The sequence below is a fragment of the Pongo pygmaeus genome, chromosome 22 (assembly GCF_028885625.2).
Source record: "Pongo pygmaeus isolate AG05252 chromosome 22, NHGRI_mPonPyg2-v2.0_pri, whole genome shotgun sequence".
NCBI lineage: Eukaryota > Metazoa > Chordata > Mammalia > Primates > Hominidae > Pongo > Pongo pygmaeus.
This window is the reverse complement of record NC_072395.2, coordinates 42,307,635-42,327,709: the sequence shown is the minus strand read 5'-3', so window position 1 is coordinate 42,327,709 and position 20,075 is coordinate 42,307,635. Positions and strand designations below refer to the sequence as shown.

The window sequence follows — 20,075 nt, the reverse complement described above, 5'->3', positions numbered from 1 at the left end:
TTACAGACTACATGACTTACCTAAAAGAGACAGCTGCCTTTCAGGTCAGAGAGTTGTAGACATGTAGGAGTTTGAGAACAAGATTGTGGAATATTCCATTTTCTAAGAAAATTTTAAAAAATCCAGATTTTAGGTGAATTGTCCTAATGTTTTTATTTAGCAACAAATTCATTAAAAAAGAAAAAACTGCATTTTATATATTCAACTTTTAATTAATATGAATATAACTAATCAGACAAAGTTCAACTATCTTCCACGTTTACCATGAATACACAGCCAATTTGACTTCCTGCTAACTACCTGGTGTTAGAAATATGTGCTATGGAGAAATTAACTTTATTATTATTGTTATCATGTATGTCCTCCAAATAAATTTCCTGCAGAATGATTGGGCTAGAAGATTTACAGCTACCTTTTTGCTTCTTTATTTCCAATAACTTCTCCTGATAAAAGTACTAATATTGCTAGTGAAGTGTATATTTTGCCCCAAGTGGTAAGCTCTCCTATAATTTAGTCAACATGTTTTCCAAGAGGCTCAGGGGATCATTTGGCACTGGCTAACAGGATATTATACCTCTTTTTGACTTTAAAAACAATGTCCTATTGCCCTAAGCAAGCTTTGCCACCTCATTTTAGATAATAAAGGTGGGGGAAGTTAGATGCTATTTTTTATATCTCATCACTGCTGATTTTAGTTAAACGGGCCATAAATCAGACGAGAACACCAAGAGTAGGTACCTTTGCCTGAATTTTTGCAGAATCAAGACCCTCGTAGAGGAGTAACTATAGTTCCTTAATAGAACCATCTCTAGACTAAATTATAAAGTCAAAAACTGTACTTTTATCATTCTGTCTCCCACCTCATAACCCTACCCCACCACATTTCAACACCCCTTTTTGGCACCAGAATTCCTGTCTGTTAATAATGATTTAAAATAACAATATGTATCGTCCCTCCTGAGAACGTTTGAACTTTAACATGAGACTTTTAATTGACATTCCTTCTACAGCATGGAATATAACTTGAAAGCTAAAATTTCTGATAGTACAGTGAGTGACACAGGGCTGGAGGTAGGAGGGAACAATGCATTTCTTCCTACCACTTTCCTAAATGAATGCAGCACTTTGAAAATCGCTGCCTGCTTTCATGCGAATGAAGCTGATCTAGTGTTGAGTACCATTAACATTAAATATACATATAATATAAATATATATATAAATATACATATAATATAAATATATATATATATAAATATACATATAATACAGAGAGATCCAAAGGTACCCATTCAGTCTCCTTTTGGCCAACCTCACCCAAGTTCCAAAGTTGAAAAGCCTTCCCCACTTCCTAGATGAAAAGAAATATACTCCAGGAATTTTTCATAGTGGTTATAGACCTGTCATGCTTTTAAACCAAAAACAATGAAGGAATAATTGGAACAGATGGCAGACCTCATGGAGAATACATCCATTGAGAATACAGCTGTTGGAAAAATTTGTGAGATGTTTCTTTTATGATGAATTGACTCTACAAAAGATCAGTTGCTATTCAGGAAGATGTGTGTGTGTGTGCGTCTGTGTGTGTGTGTGAAATATATATATATGAAATATATTTATATATACTTCAAGTGACATATAAATAACTTCCAAAGTCATTTACTTCATTTAAGCAACAACAACAAAAACTTAAGTTAAAATATATTCAGATATTAAAAATTATCTGCACACTTCTAGTCTTGCCCTGACTAACTCCCTTATGGCTGCAAGCTCTGTCCCATAATCAAAGATTGGCAAAGTCACAACACAAAATTGAAGACTTTGCTTCTTACAGACACTCAGGACAACAGCTCTGAAAATGTACCTCCTGAGAGATTTAAAGTAAAACTCTGAGAGAACAAGAGCATTTAAGGTTTGAACAGCTTACCAGGAGGCTGGAAGTTATCTTTCTCAGAGACCAACTTTAAACAGAGATCAGATTTTCATCTGTCTGAAATGTTTTAGATATTGCACAGCCTGGAGGCAGAAGGAAAGCATCAGTCAACATTTACTGAGCACCCACTGTGTATGCTCCTAGGATTGTTACTGCAACAACTAACATAAGAATCATTCTTACACTCTTCAAAGCACTTTCATGTACATTAAAGTAAAGTGCTCTTGGTTCACTTAATTGCTCACCTGCTATGGGTATATCAATGGTGCTAATTTTTACACTAGCCATTATTCTGAGGATATTTAAGCAAACAGCCAATATCTTTTAATTTTGTTTTCAATATCCATTTTTTTCACCAAAATTTCATACTCTTGATAAGCCATAATCTCACTCCAAAGCATTTTGCTCTTCTTTTAAACTTGCTTTTGAATGCTGACAATTATTTTAGGAAGTCTTACAAGGAAAATTGATAACAAATGACACAAATGTTAACCTTCTGTTTTTCTAACTTAACCATGCCATAGGACACAAGGCATATGTAGGGGTGGGGAGCAATGGTTGGGAACACTGTCGTGAAAACAACACTGAAAAGTAAGAAGTCAGGAAACTTGAGTTTGATTCTTGGCTGTGCCAGCAACTATCAGTTTCACTCATACTTTCAGTTCCTAAATTTCTTCCATTCTAAAATGGAATGTGTACTGAACTGTAAGTGGACTGGACTGTATCATTCCTAAGATTTCTTCTAGTCCTAAGATGCCTCATTTATCAATGTGCTTCCACCAAGAAAAACTTTAATGTTTGCAAATAGAGAAAACCAGGGTGTACTACTTTTCTACTGAGTAGAAGAAATGCTAACAAGAGTTCTTCACATTCAAGGAGAGATTAATTGAAAGAATCTTACTTTGCCTCTTCCTTTGCATTGATTAACCAAAATCCAGTATTGAGAAGCTATGTCTACAGGTAGATGTTGGCACTTTCCAACCCTTACATAATTAGAAGTTCAATGGCATTACTAGAAGATAGAGAATAAATAATATTAATAAAGTCCTTGCAAATTTTCCAGATCTACCTGAATTTTGTAGGATATTTGAATTGTTCAAAACCTACTCTTAAGTTTATCTTAATAGGTGCATTAATCAGTATGTACTAACCAACATCTGCAAATTTTCAGTGGCTTACACATTCAATGTTGATTTATTGATCTTGCCACAGTCCAGTGTGGATTGAAAGAGAGGCTCTGCTTCATGAAATCATCCTGGGACTCAAGTTCCTTCTGTTTTGTGGTTCCATCATTCCTAGTGACTTGAAATCCTTTCCTTCTTGCTATATATTTGGAAAAAGAGAGAGAGCCAAAGATCATGTTGGGAAGACATCGTCTTAGTTCCTATTGACTAGAAACCAGTCACATAACCACACTTAATTGTAAGGGAGGTGGGAAATGTCTAGTTACTCCCCCTCAGAAGAAGAAATGGCACTGCTGGTCATCCAGCCAAGCCCAGTCACAACATGAGACAACAAAGAGCCTAGAAAAAAGTAAGATCTAAATAACCGCTAACTTAAAAAATGTAACCACAATATTGATAAATTTGGAAAGTAGAAATGGAGACTTCATTTCTTTATAATTAAAGGGTGACAATCTGCAAGGTGGTCATCCCGTAGGCTGGAAAACATGTGTCCAACCAAGATCAAAGACAAGCACTTTGAAAAAAGAGGGGTTGGGGCAAGAGCTTTATGCCAAATGGGTTGGCTAAACATACATATTAAACTGGTTACAGGCGGAGCTATGAATATTTGTGAAGATGATCCTGACACATGCATATTGAACAAAAATGCATGTAACATACAATCCTTGTCCACTTTGGGGTAGAGACTTAACATTTAATGGTTTTATAATTAGGTTCTATACGTCAAAATGTCTTGCAGGACACAATGGCATGCAAGAGTACAATCTCTTTAATCCAACCAGAACCAGTCTAAGGTCGGTGGTCTTCTTCTCTGGAGAAAGTTACTGAAATCAGGATCTTGTTTAATGAAAGGTATAGCTGGTGGAACAGGGGCTGGAAGTCAGTGTCTAAGAGTCGGATGAGCTGTAGTTGTTTTAATATTGCTTATCTTGAGGCCAGTGCTTGTTCACCTCCTTGAGAAAAAGAAAAGCCTTGTAGTAGTTGGAACATAGTTTATTTTTTAAGTCCAAGGCTGTGTGACTTAACCCTTGTCTGGCATGGCCTTCGGTCCTGTTTATAATTTGATATCTTATTGCCACAAATAGACTGCTCTGTCTGACCTCCCATCCCAGTATGGCTGCAAACTAAGTTCTTAAGGTTTTTCTGGGGTCCCTTTGGTTACAAAAGAGGGTCATTCAGTCAATGGGGGCTTAGAATTTTGTTTTTAGCTTACACAATGAAATCTCTTGACATGTGAAAAGACTCATAATGATCTCACCAGAAACAAAGACATGTCATAGAATTCCTAGCTTTGCTTCTCCTTATTTAAAAGGAGCAAACGATCGGGGCCAAAGTTAATCTCAACATGTCAGCTATCTTCTTTCCAATTATATAGTGCCTTCAAAATATAGGATTGAACTTTCCTGTCCTTTGCAAGTCAATTTGTGGATTGGGGTTTCACAACAGCCATAACATAGTTATCACTAAGACGATAATTAAGAATGCTTCTGGATGTCTTCTTCAACATTTTGGTGACCAATATCCAAATGGTTTTACTTCCAGGTTCTCCTTACCGGGATAAAATTACTATTGCTATTCTTCAACTCCAAGAAGAAGGGAAGCTGCATATGATGAAAGAGAAGTGGTGGCGTGGGAATGGCTGCCCCGAGGAAGACAACAAAGAAGCCAGTGCCCTGGGAGTGGAAAATATTGGAGGCATCTTCATTGTTCTGGCTGCCGGACTGGTCCTTTCTGTATTTGTAGCTATTGGAGAATTCATATACAAATCACGGAAGAATAATGATATTGAACAGGTGAGTCATCTCTTTCTAGGACTGGTTAGTTTATAGTTTGCATTATCTGTCTTAAGTTTGGGGGTTTTAAGGATGTTTGCTCTTTTTCAGTCTATTGAATTAGATGTCCAGAAGAGCCATTTTTGAGTTAGAGCAAAGAGCTATTGAATCCCTGCCAGGTGCTGTGGGCCCTGCAGGTCCATCATTTATTCACGACAAGGAAGAGGCTTATACACTAAATCCAATTAGTATTATTTGGAAAGACAGTGCAGAAATTCCAAACTCAGTTAATTTTTGAACAGTTGTTTGCTCGTAAGATAGAAACCCTAGATGGAAAAAGGCAAAAATAAATCCAAAATTGGAAAAGATATAGAAAGATATTTAACAGAAATGTTACCAGCCCTTAAGTATAGATTCTGAGCACATGTACTAACGCAAAACAATTTATATAAATATGTAAAAGTCATACTACAAAATTGAACACTTACTTCTATCAAAGTAAGATTTGTAAAAGGATAGATCACCTGAAATTTTTTTTGCCAGGAATGTCATAAACAATACAAAATGAAAATGCAATGTATATGAGACTTTATTTTTCTAAATTGTGTTTGAGATTATAGGACAATTTTAGTAGTTGACCATTTTTGCCTATTACTTTTATTTTTGAAGGAAATCACACCATTTTTGAAGGAAATCAACTTACACTCTTTTGAAAAAGCTGATTGTGATTTAAGATAATTCCTTCATAACCATGCTAGAATAAACAAAATACAAAGTTTATGGTCATCATAGTGAATCAGGCTCCCCATTCAATTTTTAAATATTGTTAGAATTTTAAGACTATGACTATTAATGACAGAGCCAGTTTAATGCTCTCCTGTCCTCTTGAAATTCTAAATAATTTTTGAACAAAGTGTGCCATATTTTCATTTCGCACTGGACCCTGCAAATTATGTGGCTGGTTCTGATTAACAATCTGATAATAGATCCACTTCCTTTAAGTGGAAGCCCTCCTTAAGGACCCGAAACTGGGGATGATTCATTATAACCTGGTTTCACATGAAAATCTTCCCCAGAATTACAAGGCAACTGTGACAACAATGAACACCCCTTTCCAAAGCTCTTGTTATAAGAAGCTGTTTTTTTTAATTCAAAGGGAGAATGAACTGATCTGCTTTAACTTTCAATTTGCTCTTGAGATGTCTTGTTTTATGCAACTAATTTGAAAAATAAAAGCTTGTATATATGATGCTTTAATGTGCCTTTCATAGTTGCCAGCTTCATGTGATGTAAATTTTCATTTAAAGATTCATTCTTGCTTCTGATTTATTCATTTTTCTATATTTTTTTCTCATTTCTTTTGCATGCAAGGCTTTTTGTTTCTTTTATGGACTGCAATGTAAGCAAACCCATCCAACCAACTCCACTTCTGGAACCACTTTATCTACGGATTTAGAATGTGGTAAATTAATTCGAGAGGAGAGAGGGATTCGGAAACAGTCCTCAGTTCATACTGTGTAATCAGTTTAAAAAAAAAAAAAAAAGGTGTGCCCAGTAGAAAATGTTTTTGCTAATTGGTGTTGTTGATATTTGTATTTGCTAAGCATAAATAGCCACAATTCTCTATTCCTTTAGAATAGCAAAACCCATGTATTCTAGACATTGAAATGAACACACTGGAAAGAGACTTGCACTGTATGTTGAAGCAGGGGCATATTAGGGGTATACAGACTTCTAGAAATGTGTATTTACAGGAATCTTCTCTGTCCCACTCATCATCTTAGTTCTATCTTCATGCATTAAAAATAAGTAACTCTTCCTTCATGAAAGAGAAGATTCAGACTTTCAACAGGGCAAAGCATGGAAATAAGATGCTAATTCTATGGACTTCTTTTCATCTTTGTGAACTTTGTTCCCTCCTCTTTTCTTCTCTCTGTCTCATATATTGTGTAGATCTGCATATTTTCAAACTACCCAAAACCCTTACCTTTTCAATAGTACACACATAACTCCACAACAATGTTAATTTTTCATTGAAATTGATTCCACGATTTAAAATGCATTATTTACACAAAGACTCAAAAGTGTCTTAGCATTTAAAGATTTAAAAACCATGATCCACAGAAAGAAAACTAAACTTAAAACCTCTGGTGTCACAGAAGAGCACTAGCTAGGTTGAACATCACTCATGGAAACAGAACATGGTCAAGAATAATTCCTGGGCAGAAATTCATTAACCTCAAACTCTCAAATAACATTTACTTGTAGAATTTAACAGTCTTCTGTAGGTTCTGAGTCTCTAAGGAATGGTGATATTTTTCAAGCTATATAGTATTTCTTTGAAGATCCCAGCAAAGTCCTAAGCTATGTACTAATTCATTTCTATTTACTACTCACTTTGCATTGATGAACATCTTTCTATGAGATGTTATTTCACTTCCTTCCCACTTACCCTAGACAAAGGGGTTGTTCTTGGAACAATCTTTCCTGAACATCACCATTTTCACAGTTATTTATTTGGATCCACCATTATTAATTCATTTAAAGTATTCTGGGGAAAAGGGCAAGAAGGAAAAAATAAAGGAAAGAATGTCCATACACATTAGTTACAGGTCTCTGTAGATTTATTTTCCATCTGCATTCAAAGTGCTGTAAATAATTCCCATGCTAACTCAACCAGGTGACATAAAAAACCTATTGCACATTTAATTTGTTGTGACAGAGAATATCTGATGATTCCTCGCTAGTGAATAAGAGAGTTGAAGGTGTGTTTCATCTTTTCTAAATATGGGATCAGTTGGTCTTTATTCTTTTCTTAATGGGATTATCTTTTGACACATCAAGAAATCCCCTAAAGCACATTCCTTGAAGTAGAGATACGCCATCTGTGCAATCATGCAGCATTTTACCTTCTCTTTGCTTAGCTTTAAATGGCTCCCAGTTTTGGAAACCACAGGCTTCTCCAATCAACTGTATATTTCTCCAGTAAAGCATATTCAGGAAAGTTGACTAGTTGACTCTTGTCCTGATTGTTTCTCAGCTTTGCTTCCTTCTTTAAAGAAATGTACTCAGAAGAAAATATCATAAATTACACTAACATTGTTTTATTATTATTAAACTAGAAGCAACATACTATTTGTCCCAGGTCAGAGTTCACATTTTCATAATCAATAGAATCAGATGTTGGGATGAATATGACATTATTCTTAGTTTCATATTCATGGATTCAGTATATAGAAACCACAAATTTCATAAGTTTACTCTCCCAAAGACAATTTAATAAACCAAAAATGCTACCAAAAGAGTTCAAGTGTGATTGATGAAGTATTGACAATCAAAATTAACAATAACTGACAAAACTTAACTTTCTGCAGAGACTATTACTTAAAAGTGTAATTCAGAGATTTGGATAAAGAAATGATCACTTTCAAAAGCTAATATTTCTATACTACTTTAGACTGTATACTACCTAATTCTGATATTTATGTATTATTTTATAGTTTTCAAAATGTTTTCACATACATTTGATCCTTTCAACAATTTAAATTCAGCTTTACTAACAGAGAAGTAGATATCAGTCATTGGCCTGTAGTTATGGATTTTAGAAGCAGAAGAAAATTTTCTAAAACAGCCAAACTTAGATTCAGGTTCTAGCAGAGCCACACGCTGAATGACTGTAGGCAAGTAACCAAATTTCCTAGTCTCAGTTTCTTAATATGTAGCAGTGGGACAAAATTTCTGGAACACAAAGTTTTGTAGGGGTGTTTTTCAAAATGGGTTCAATTGGCAAATGTTTCTCAAATAGAATTTTCATAGCTAAATAACCCATAGAGCGTCACTCTAAATGTTCCTTTACTACATGCTGTCTCAGTGTGCGTCACAAGTTTTTGTGCATTGAGAATTTTCAACAAAGTAGAAAAGTATTCAGCACTTCTCAAGCCTATTAGATTGCAGATTTTTTTCCCCACAGCATCTTGACAGACCAGTGTTCCACAGATCATCCTCAAGGGAACACAGGTATGATCATGTGAATCTCATCCCATAATAGTGTGCAAAACATTTTGCATTGTGCTTGGCACATAGTAGCCACTCAATAAATAATTATGTATTCTTTAGAGTAAATTTCTGAGCCTCAATTTTCTTACTTGTAAAATGAAGGTAATATTATGGACTTTATACATTTACTATGATAATTAAATAAAATCATGGCATAGAAAATGAAATAATTAATAAAAGTCCTGTTAATATATATCCGTTAACAACTGTTGGTACCTTCTGGAGAAACTAAGTATTGTTCTCTGGTCACATGTGCAGTAACTAAAATTTATCAAGCATCTTAAAATGGAATCTGGTTTAGAAAATTGGTTTTCTAATTTAGAGACTCAAGCTCTATCTCTAAGAGCAGTTTTTCTTGCACAAGCATTATAAATCAATGGCAGTGGTCACTGCACTCGGACGAAGGACCCAAATTGGTAATATGCGAAGATCTATAGTAGAAGCTCTGGACCCCGTCTCTAGAAATTCTAATTTAATTAGTTGGGGCATGACAATGGTAATTTTTTCAGATGCCCAGTTGATTTTAATGTGCTGGAAATGCTGAGAACCAATAAGCTAAAGCACAAACTTATGTATATAATTAGAACTCAATAAATCATTGCTGTTGATTGCTTGATTGATTGCAGAGGTAGAGCCACTAATCCTATGCAACATGTGCAACACATGTTTGGCATTCAATCTGACAGACCCTTTCCACTTAGAATTCAGGAAAAACCTGCACATCTTTGAGATGGAAATTTTATGATATTCAATTGATAATCTTCATGATTAGTTGTAAAATTATAGAGCTAGACCAACTCAGAATTATCAAGTAGACAGTTTATTGCCCTCTGTACCCTTCCTCCCTGGAGAAATCTCGAGTACTTACTTTCTTCACACTCTTCTTTTTTTTTTTTTTTTTTTGAAATGGAGTCTTTTTCTGTCGCCCAGGCTGGAGTGCAGTGGCGCCATCTTGGCTCACCGCAACCTCTGCCTCCTGGGTTCAAGCAATTCTCTTGCCTCAGCCTCCTGAGTAGCTGGGATTACAGGCGTGCACCATCACGCCTGGCTAATTTTTGTATTTTTAGTAGAGACGGGAGTTTCGCCATGTTGGTCAAGCTGGTCTCAAACTCCTGACCTCAGGTGATCCACCCGCCTCGGTCCCCCAAAGTGCTGAGATTACAGCCATAAGCCTCCGCGCCCAGCCCACACTCATCTCTTTCTCCCTTTATACTGATTCTCAGCCAGTTCTTGCCATCATGTCAATGGATGCTAAGACCACAGTGACCTTACCAGGAACCACTGTATTTCAAGCAAACTGTAGAACAAAAGACTTGAATATGAAAGGAAAAAAAAAAAACTTTCAAGCTTTATGTTTACATTATTAGTTCTCATACTTTGGTTAAATCAGAACCACCTGGGGAAATTATCTAAACTACTGTTTACAGGCTCTACCTCCCAACATTTCTCCTCAGTAGGAAGAGTCCAGGAATCTGCATTTACAATGAAGCCTGAAAGTGAATGCCTAAAACTAGTTGTATACATTAGTTTTCATAAAAATTAGCTTGAACGTAGCAGTTTTTTCCCAAATTAAGTCACATACATGACTCCTTCTTAAAAGGATCTCCAATACAAGGGTGTTTTTATTTTTATTTTTTTAAATAGCTTTTCTTACATTTTTTCCCAACAATCCTAACTGTAGTTGCATTATTTAAAAGCAGACAGTAAACATGAGTTTTTATTAAAACTGGCTTGAATACAGTGGTTTTACTAGTTTTATTTCAGATTAGCTGTTGAGCATGAGTTTCTGTTAAATAATAACAGATTGTCTGTGGATTATACTTTGAAAAATATTGTTTAAGCTTAGGAGAGAGCAGGGAGGCATTAAAAGATTGAACAAGTGGCCGGTAGTGGTGGCTCACACCTGTAAGCCCAGGAGTTCAAGACCAGCCTGGGCAACATGGTGGGACCTCATCTCTATAAATCAATAAACAGACAAACAAAGACTGAACAAATGCATCAACAGCAATGAAACATAGTGTTGTCTAATTTATTTCCTAATAAGTTTGCTTCTAACCTAATGAAATAAGGGGAAAAAATTAAGCTTTATATTTTACTTTGTTTTAGACTAAAATTATAAATTGAATTATTTTAGAGAGTTTTTCAAGCAAAATTGGAGCTATTTAAGGAATACATGGTGGGTAGGAATCTTGCCGTTGGGAAAATCAGCTGGATCATATGATTATAAACCTATCCAAGGAAAATTATTTCCAAATACCTCACTGCATTTGACTGGTATTATATTATGTTCTGTATGAGCCATCTGTGGCAATGCGGTACTACAATGAATCCCAATTAGTTTCCAAGCACATGACCCTTATGCCACAAGGTCTATTTCCTAATAAGCAATTTAGGGAGTCTGAACAGCCTTTAATAGCAAAAGGAAAGCAAAGCATTCTTACTTATTAGACTATTTTCTGAACATCTAACAGTGCCAAATGGTATTATTAATTAGCTCTTGTAGATAGTAAAAAAAATTCTGCTTGATGCTGCAGTTTTAACTTGCCTTTAGGAAACATCTCATTATGCTTCTCACAGTTATGGAATTTTATGTCCATATGCACAAGCATATTAAAATCACTTTTGCTTTCAAAATTCTCTCTACAGAGGCTGGTATTACAGAGAATGGGGTTCTACCTTAAATTTTCTAAGAATGTCTATTTGCAAAGATATGAACATCCTTGTGATAGAAAGTCAACATTACAAATGCAGTGTGTGAATTTGAAACCCTGCAGAATTTGAACTTTGTTGTTGTCAGCCCAAATATGGCTAATGGCCAAAAGTACACAACAATGTGTGTCCATGTTGCAATGCATACATCCAGATAGACACAAAAATGAGTAAGACCTGGATGATGGAATAAAGTTACTGTATTTCCCCCAATCAACTAAAATATTTTAATTTAAGTTGACCAGAATTGTCTTTCTCCCCAGTTTTTCAACTGAAGGGTTTAGACTTAAAATATTCAAATATTCTGATTTTTCAAAAGACACAAAAGCAGTCCTGATCAGTTTACCTGCCACAAGAACCAAGAAATTACTGTCATTTGATAACCCACTCAACCTTGGTGTTTATCTTTCCTCGGTGTTCCTTGGCACATTATCAGATGCTTCCAAGAGTCTTCAGTTCTATTTCTCTGTAGTCTGATCAACTTATTTAGAAAGTGATTTGCAAAAGTCTCTTTAATTAGGTTATTTTTGTAATCGTGCAAAGAGGTTTTCCTTTGCCTGAAAACTCAAACATTAATTATTAGAAAAGCCAGGAAGCAATTAACATCAATTTAGAAATAACGTTTCTAATGTACAAGTTGATGTTGTCTTAACAACCAAACAAACTCTGAACGACAGGCATGGCCCAATAGACAGGTGACCTGGGAATCATATGCCAAGAACTCAGGTTTCCACACCACTGCTAAAGGGCTGTATGTCTTTGGGCAAGTCATTTTACTTCCTTCAACCTCAGTTCCTTCATCTGCGGAATGAGGAGGTTGCATTTGAAGTTCTCTGCCAACCACAATATTGTTTGACTCTAGTAGAAAATGGGAAGGAAATAAAAACAAAAAACATAGAAGCAGTGATAAAAAGAGATTTTTGTTTCTTTATTTCTTTATATGGTTATGTGTCTCTCTTGGACACATGAAATTCTTATTGCCATCAGAATGACTGTGTCCTGCCAGTACTTCAAGGCAGAAAGGCCTCCCCTGGATATAGAGAAAATGGCCCCACTAGCCATCACGACATCAAGAAGCAAGAAGGTTCCCATCCAATGAATCATAAGCAAATCATTACAGACAGAGCGAAGTTTACAGAAGTAGAATTTTTCTTGACCTTAATGAGCCTACAGACCAGGTAAAACAAAACAAAAAAGAGATATGTACCTAGGAAGCTATTTGAAGCTGTAGAAATGAATACACATTCACAATTCACAAAAGAGGATGATAAATGAGACTGGACCTCATAGGAAGACTCTCTCTATTCTGTAAGTGTAACTTAGTGTTTCTTCTAAAGACAGACAAGGAGAAATAAAGAAAGAGGACAGAGTACATTTATTTTCTATTGTTTTTATCCCTACCCTTCTTCCTACCATCAAGTATGGGAGTTTTTATATGAACTGTTCTCAAACTAAAAATGAGTTAAACTTTTAGCTTTTGATATGTTAAGTAGTCCCTGCAGATTTGTAGTACAGAGAAAAATCTTGAAAACCATGGTTTTTAATTGCAAGATCCAGATGTTTCATTGAATATGTAAGTTGTTATAATTCAAAAAAGTTTATCTATAATTGGCCAGAGCCAAAACCCAAAAGGCTAAGGTTGGAGAAATAGAGATGATGATATTTTACTACCTGATTTACCTACCCCAGACCAGATTCTGACCATTAGGAAAGAGAGAATTGGAGGAAAGTCACAAAGGTTAGACACTACCTTAATCTCTGAGAGGAGGCTATTCCTAAACCAATTACCATCTCTGAGCCAAGTTCACACTTGGGAGGATGCAGGAGAATAGAAACCACAGAAAAATTAAAAGGGAATCCTGGACAGAAAAATGCCATTTTTTACTTCACAGGGTGAAGGGCCAGGAGGTGATAAGACTTGTAGAGACATTTTGTATGCCACTGTCTCCTGAATGGCAGAATAGCAGCATGTAGGCAGTGAAGCTATGGAATGTTTCATAGATAGTGTCTTCCTCAATCTCAGAGAATGCAGGGAAAACAGCCAAAAATCCATGGCTCTTCTCACCCAAGAGGCATGTGTGGAAGGGCTGAGAGAACCAGTGGACTGGAAGACTTGAGGTTAGAGCAGGAAAGACACAGAGTGTGTGGCTGTGACACAGAGACCACAGTGGGACCATGGTCATCTCAGAGGGCACAGCAGAGACAGAAATCAGTGTTCATGACCTAGTAGGATGTCACATCCCCATGGAAGACAAAAGGACAGAGGGTGGCCTTGGACTAGCTGATCCTGGGCCCTCTAGACACTTCTCCTTATCCCAGATGACCCTTGAAAAGAAGAGAAGAGAGAAGGGATGTGGAGAGAGGCTTGCATTAACTGAGACATTAACCAAAAGAAAGCATTTTAAACCAAAAGTGAATTACCTTGAGTTGATAAGACGCACTAGCAGATGGGGAACCTCTAAGCCAAGGTGAGTTCTGTTTTTTTAAACAGTATCACATAATTTGTTTGCAAATCCAAGTTTGTAGCTTGAGAAAAATGCATTCCCACTACTACAGGCATAAACTGGTACCCCGAAAACTATGCGTGTAGTGCATACGTGCACTGTGGACAACTAACACCCTACACATCACGGTCAGTTTAGCTTAAAGGTAGGGCCATTCCCTGTAGAGAAAGGGCATGCAAAGAATTTCTTGGAAGTTTATTTTATGGCCCTAATTCAGCCTCTGATATGCAATAAAACAAAAACAAAAAACCAAAAAATCAAGCCTTTTCCATGAGGTGAGGGAAAACCAATCCACACAGAATCCTCTCAGGCCTTCAGTGCAGGAAGCCAGAGAGAAGCTAGAGGGCCAAGGCACAAAGCCACACTGGCCTCTGACAGTGACTCTGGAGAGGAGAAAGGCAGTTTGTGGTTTGGATTGAAGCACAAACCCACATTTCTGCCACTTTTAAGCAAGGAGAGCTGCTTACTTCCAGGTATACAAGGCCCACTGGAAGCTTATCCTCACTGCAGGAATATCTCTCTGTTCTCTGCTCATAGCACTGGACTGGGCCATGTTTCATGCTCCCTTTTATACCATCAGCTATTCCTGTGTCCTTTCTAGGGCAGGAAAATGTTTTAGCTGCTCTGGAGCACCCTTGGGAGGCCATGGGAGTCTCAGAGGACAGTTTCAGGCTGGCCTGATGTGGCATACCCCGCTGACACCTCTCTGCTCCATTAAGTGCCTCCTCTGAATGCCTAAGACAGAGACTGGGCTATGGTTTCCCTGTGTTCTCAGGTCCCCACACCTATCAGGCTGCTTTTCTTATCCCACTGCATGGGACTTTGCCCCCAGAGAAGGCAGAGGAGGTACCCCTCCTCAGATCTCCCTTGGCATCTAGGCTCTGGTCAAGATTCTCACATCACCTGGTTGAACTTTTCTCCTTGAGAGCAGCTACAAGACAACCCTTTCTTTACACTCCATCCTCAGTCCTATAGGCTGAGTCCTGAAGGCTCTAAGCTTGATATTTAATGTCAGACTTTTACAGTTCAAAGTGCCTGCTTTTTCCTTGTTTCAAACACCTGACTGTTGCAATTAATAGCTTCAAAGACTGCAGCGTCTTCTATAGATCCACAAAAGTCCATTTAAAAGCTCAAAGCTCCAAATTTGAGTCTTTTTTCTTTCTATATCATCCCTACCCTGAAGATAGTGCATATAAAAGCACTTGCTGTAACTTGAAAAGTGAGAAAAAGGACTGGGATTTAGAAGGACTGGAAAAAAGCACATAGATTAATGTCAAAATATTACATGGCCTCAATGTTAATTCCACTTTTCAAAGTTTTCCATGACATTATCCCTAATGTTAGAGGAGGATGAACTTACACATCCCCTACTTGTCAGGAATTTGCACTGGATAGCCCTGGGTGGCCACCCAATGTGCAAAATTTTTTAAGGATCATTTTTTTTTTAATTAAAAATCCATATGGATTGTGCATGCCACTTAAAAATATACTATTTTTCTATTGAGAGAATAAGGTTTCTAAATGAAATCTTTAAATAAAGATGAACAACAGGATGAAGACACTGGTGTATCTGATATCATGGAGTAACCCTGTATCCCTCATAGGTATATCTTTATGGTTTGAAGAGCTCATTTAGGAGAACAAGGAATTCTAGGGCATGCATTCATGCAAACAGAGAAACTTAAATCTAGGATCCGAGATGGTAAAGATGTTGGCATCAGGTCCCAAGTGTGGGAACAAAAATGAAATAGAGCAGAAGAGACAACATGGAGGTAATGCAAATATGACATTAACAAACACAGGAAAAAGGAGCTCATGAAGTCTACATGCTATAGCCAAAGGAAGGGAAGACAGGGACTTTCAAGAGTCATTTCCCATGGGGAGCCAGTTTAAAGCTTTAAAGGTGCAAGAAAATGGGCCAGGCAAGACGTGGCTGCTGGGTCACAGGTGGAGATTAGGATGGGCGACCACACTTGTACATTTTATTTCAGTGGCTAGATTTCCTTCACCCCAACATTCTTTACATGGACCCAGGAGATGAGAATCAGCTTTCTCATTAGCTGTCAGGCACAAATCAACATAACGACTATTCTAAAAGCTAATACGGTGATCAACATTCAACCTCTAGGATTCACTTTTTTTAAATTCCAAGGATGGATGCATAAAAGATGGCCCATGGGTTGTGAATGAGCTCAGAAAATGGATCAAACCACAGGAAATGCTGCCCAAATCCTCAGTTCTGGAATGCAAAAACTTCCCACAAGGATGGTACACATAAAACTACTCCAAAAATCTCCTTCCACCTGCCTTCACATAATTAGTGAGAGACAATTAAAGCCTGACCTCTGCTCTTAAGATCATTAATTCTCTTGGAAGGGAGTGAAATCTGTGGACAGATAGGTGACCAGACTGTACAAGTCTCTATGTTGCAAATCCCTAAATACGATTCTTCTGTTCCTATTCCTTAAAAACTTTCCTGATTATATCCTCAAACCATCCTAGGTTTGCTCCTACACTAGAGCTTAGAGTTAAAAAATGTTAAGAAAGTGAAGTTTTTGTCCTTCTTTAAAAAATATAATCATTGAGACACTGGCTCCACAGAACTACAGCAGGAATTTGACCAAGATCAAAAAAAAAAATAGTAATAATAATCCCATTATTTTTCAGGAAACTATTTCTTTAATATTCTACATTTTACTGAAATTGTCTTTATAAAAATACTCCAAATCATAGCTTGCTTTCAACTTATAGTAGGTCTATACATAAAATGCAAGGTTTTACATCTATACAATGACAATAATATCCTTTTTCCTACATCCTTTTTCTTCCATGTGTAATGTGAAAATTTATCAGACTGTGTCACAGAGCACTTCAAGTGCCCTTGAATAAGGAGTCTATTAAAGGGAGAAACCTATACAAAATGTAAGATTTGTATTGTATTATTGGCTAGGCCAGAGCTTCTGAAAAATAATTCCTCAGAAAAATCCTTAAGGGTATAAGCATCCAAAGCAGTTGTCTGAAATGTTTACCTATACCTACCAATGAATGAAAGATGTGAATGTATAAATGCTAAATCTACAATGAGAAATCAATCTGACATTCACAGTCTGATGTCAGTTTGCAACCAGTATGAAAGCCAATTCCAAACAGTCTAGTTTTTTGAATACTGCAAACTCAAATCCAATCTTGCCCAGAGCTTTATCTATAACTTAAAAAAAATTGTTATTTTCCCCTGAATCATTCTTTGTGAGGCAGAGTATTTTAGGTACAAAACAAATAGAACTTTATTAGTCCCTCCCACCTCATCCAGGGCAACATTTGCTACGGAAGGATAAAGGTGTAAAGAGAAGATATAATTTATATTCAGGCTCACACAAGCATCAAGAAATCAAACATTTGAGGTTAATTCAAAGGAGATGCCATGAAGCCAGCAATTAAAAAAGAAACAAACCAAAGGGGAAGGTAAAAGAAAGCAAAGAAAGAATATGGAAGAACAAGGGCTCCTTAGGGACACACCACAAGCACCGAGGAATCAGAGAAGAGCAATAACCTTCTGCAAAACTGAAATAAACAAGCAAATCTCTCTCCTTCTAAAACCAAGAGTTTTAGTTGAAGTTTCTATTTCAATCTCTACTAGACTAAATTGTGTTTCTCCATTTCCTTTCCTCTAAAGGAAAGGTCACACACACACACACACACACACACACATGCTCTACATTATTTTTGGATAATGTCAGAAACAGCATAAATGGCAAGAGCATACTTTATTACTATAAATTCATTTGTAAATGAATTTTTCTATCAGACATTATTATAAAGGTTCATTGTATTAATAGATGGTTCATAAGCACAGAGATGGAATTTTCAAATTGCCAGGGACTGCGGTGAGCTTTCATTTCCTTCTGATGTTGAAGTGCCTATGTATAGAGCACAATACAAGTTGTCATAATGCCAATAACTACATAGACACAGAAACATGGACTGGGCAAAAGAAGTGGTAATAGGCATTGAAAATTTATGTTTTAAACACCTATGGGAACTATTTTAACTAAAACACTAGTATAAGCAGCTCAAAGGAATTGCTGCACAGATGTGCATCAGATGGCTCAAATTAAAGAACCATCAACCTTTTCATTGTATCTCTCCCAAGGAAAAAAAAAAAAGACAGTGAGTGCAATGAATGGCATAGAGTTAAAATATATACTATGGTATATAAAACTTTATTTTAAAGAAAGAGCATACTTAAAATATGCCACCCCTTGGACTGTTTTGCATATAACAGTACATTGAACTCTCATAATAGCTCTATGAAAAGGATTCTACTATTGTCCCACTTGATACATAAGGAAACTGAGTCCAAGAGAAAATAAACACCTTGCCCAGTATAACCCGGCTGCTAGGAAGTATAGCTGAAATTAAAACTCCTCATTCTGATACCAGGCACCAATTCTAAACTGTAATTAAAAGTCACTTGTAGGCCAGGCACGGTGGCTCATGCCTGTAATCCCAGCACTTTGGGAGGCCAAGGAGGGTGGATCACAAGAGGAGATCAAGACCATCTTGGCCAATATGGTGAAACCCCGTCTCTACTAAAAATACAAAAATTAGCCACGTGTGGTGGCACGCACCTGTAGTCCCAGCTACTCTCGAGGCTGAGGCAGGAGAATCACTTGAACGCAGGAGGCAGAAGTTGCAGTGAGCCAAGTTGGCACCACTGCACTCCAGCCTGGTGACAGAGTGAAACTCTGTCAAAAAAAAAAAAAAAAAGCCAAGTGCAAGTGTAGATTTATTAAAAATGTGAACTCCATCACATTTTTAATCCAGGCCCCAGATCCAGACTACTGGAGGACTTTCCAGTCTGCAAAGTACCAGAAAATACTACCTGAGTATCCCGCCTCCTTTTGCAGTACGTCTTGAGTAAGGCAGCTAGCTGAATGCCATTATGTTTGATACTTTCTCATGAAAGTAAGATTTAGGAATTTAAACCAACATGCTTTAAAATAATGTTTCTATGGCTCTGTGAATATGAAAAAACCAAGCCTACAAACAGAAGTTTTAGAAAGCTGCTGTCATTTTGGTCCCAGTTCAGAAGCTCAATCTTTATATGTATCTTTAATTCTGAGATCATAAAAGGCAAATTAATTAATGAATATGAGCCCCTCCCAAGCCACTCTGGGCTGAAAGATGACCTTCACAATTTCATTTCCTGTGGATCCAAGAATGTGTGGTTTACTCGAGCTCATGGCTGGGAGAGGCCTTAAAGGTCACCTTTCCTTGTGACTACAGCAAAAACTTGGAGGCAGAAAGGTCAGCCCCAATATCTTGCCATTTTCTTTTCAACAGTTGGAGACAAAGTAAGAATCAAAAAGAAATCATTGTTTGCGACCAAAGACCGAGAAAGCAGACCACTGATAAAACTATATTTGTATTTGCTCTCACACAAGCAGCAAGAAATAAATACTTGGAGTTATTCAAGAGTATAGATGTTTGTTGTACTTTAAGGCAGTCTAAAATCTGGGGTAGGATTTCCTTTTTTAAAAAAATAAACTTAGTTGAAACAGATTGTCAAGGTAATATCTATGACCACTCTTCTACCCAAAACAGGGAAAAGAGGTTTCAATGAGACCTTCCTCGGTGTGTGTCAAGTCACACTCAGAGATTCATTTTGGTGATTTCAATGTAAAATGAAATGAAATGCCTAAAATCAAATGCTTGAGAGTTCAAGTAAAGCATAAAGATTGGAATTTCTTAACATAATAGTTTTTGGGAAAATTCACAAAAAGCTATCTATAGTGATAAAAAATATTTTTAAAAAGTAATATGTAGATGATTTCTAGTGAAAGCACTTGGTTTGGGCAGTCCAGATATATTGAGTTCAGACGCAAGCTCTTTCTCTTGGGTAAGTTACTTAATATCTCCA

At 36.8% G+C, this 20,075-nt stretch overlaps 2 protein-coding genes across 14 annotated transcripts in view; one reads left to right on the top strand and one right to left on the bottom strand.

Annotated features, from left to right (window-relative positions):
* The window catches only part of BACH1 (BTB domain and CNC homolog 1), a 263,756-nt gene that overhangs the window by 2,691 nt on the left and 240,990 nt on the right, over nucleotides 1-20,075 (bottom strand). The window contains exons 7-10 of one of the 2 annotated variants that reach the window (XR_010125301.1): nucleotides 3,110-3,253; nucleotides 2,832-2,942; nucleotides 1,925-2,013; nucleotides 21-102 (exon numbers count right to left, since the gene is read on the bottom strand). The gene's annotated coding sequence lies outside the window, so the exon portion shown is untranslated. The remainder of the gene's footprint in view (nucleotides 1-20; nucleotides 103-1,924; nucleotides 2,014-2,831; nucleotides 2,943-3,109; nucleotides 3,254-20,075) is intronic. The other variant, XR_010125296.1, reaches the window with a different exon arrangement.
* GRIK1 (glutamate ionotropic receptor kainate type subunit 1) overlaps nucleotides 1-20,075 on the top strand; it is a 404,320-nt gene that overhangs the window by 381,357 nt on the left and 2,888 nt on the right. For 7 of the 12 annotated variants that reach the window (XM_054468420.2, XM_054468419.2, XM_063659835.1 and 4 more), the window contains one exon: nucleotides 4,657-4,907. In XM_054468420.2, coding sequence (XP_054324395.1) covers nucleotides 4,657-4,907 — 251 coding nt within the window. Of the gene's footprint in view, nucleotides 1-3,853; nucleotides 3,964-4,656; nucleotides 4,908-6,257; nucleotides 6,432-20,075 lie in introns of those variants that run through there. The other 5 variants (XM_063659838.1, XM_063659836.1, XM_054468427.2 and 2 more) reach the window with 2 other exon arrangements.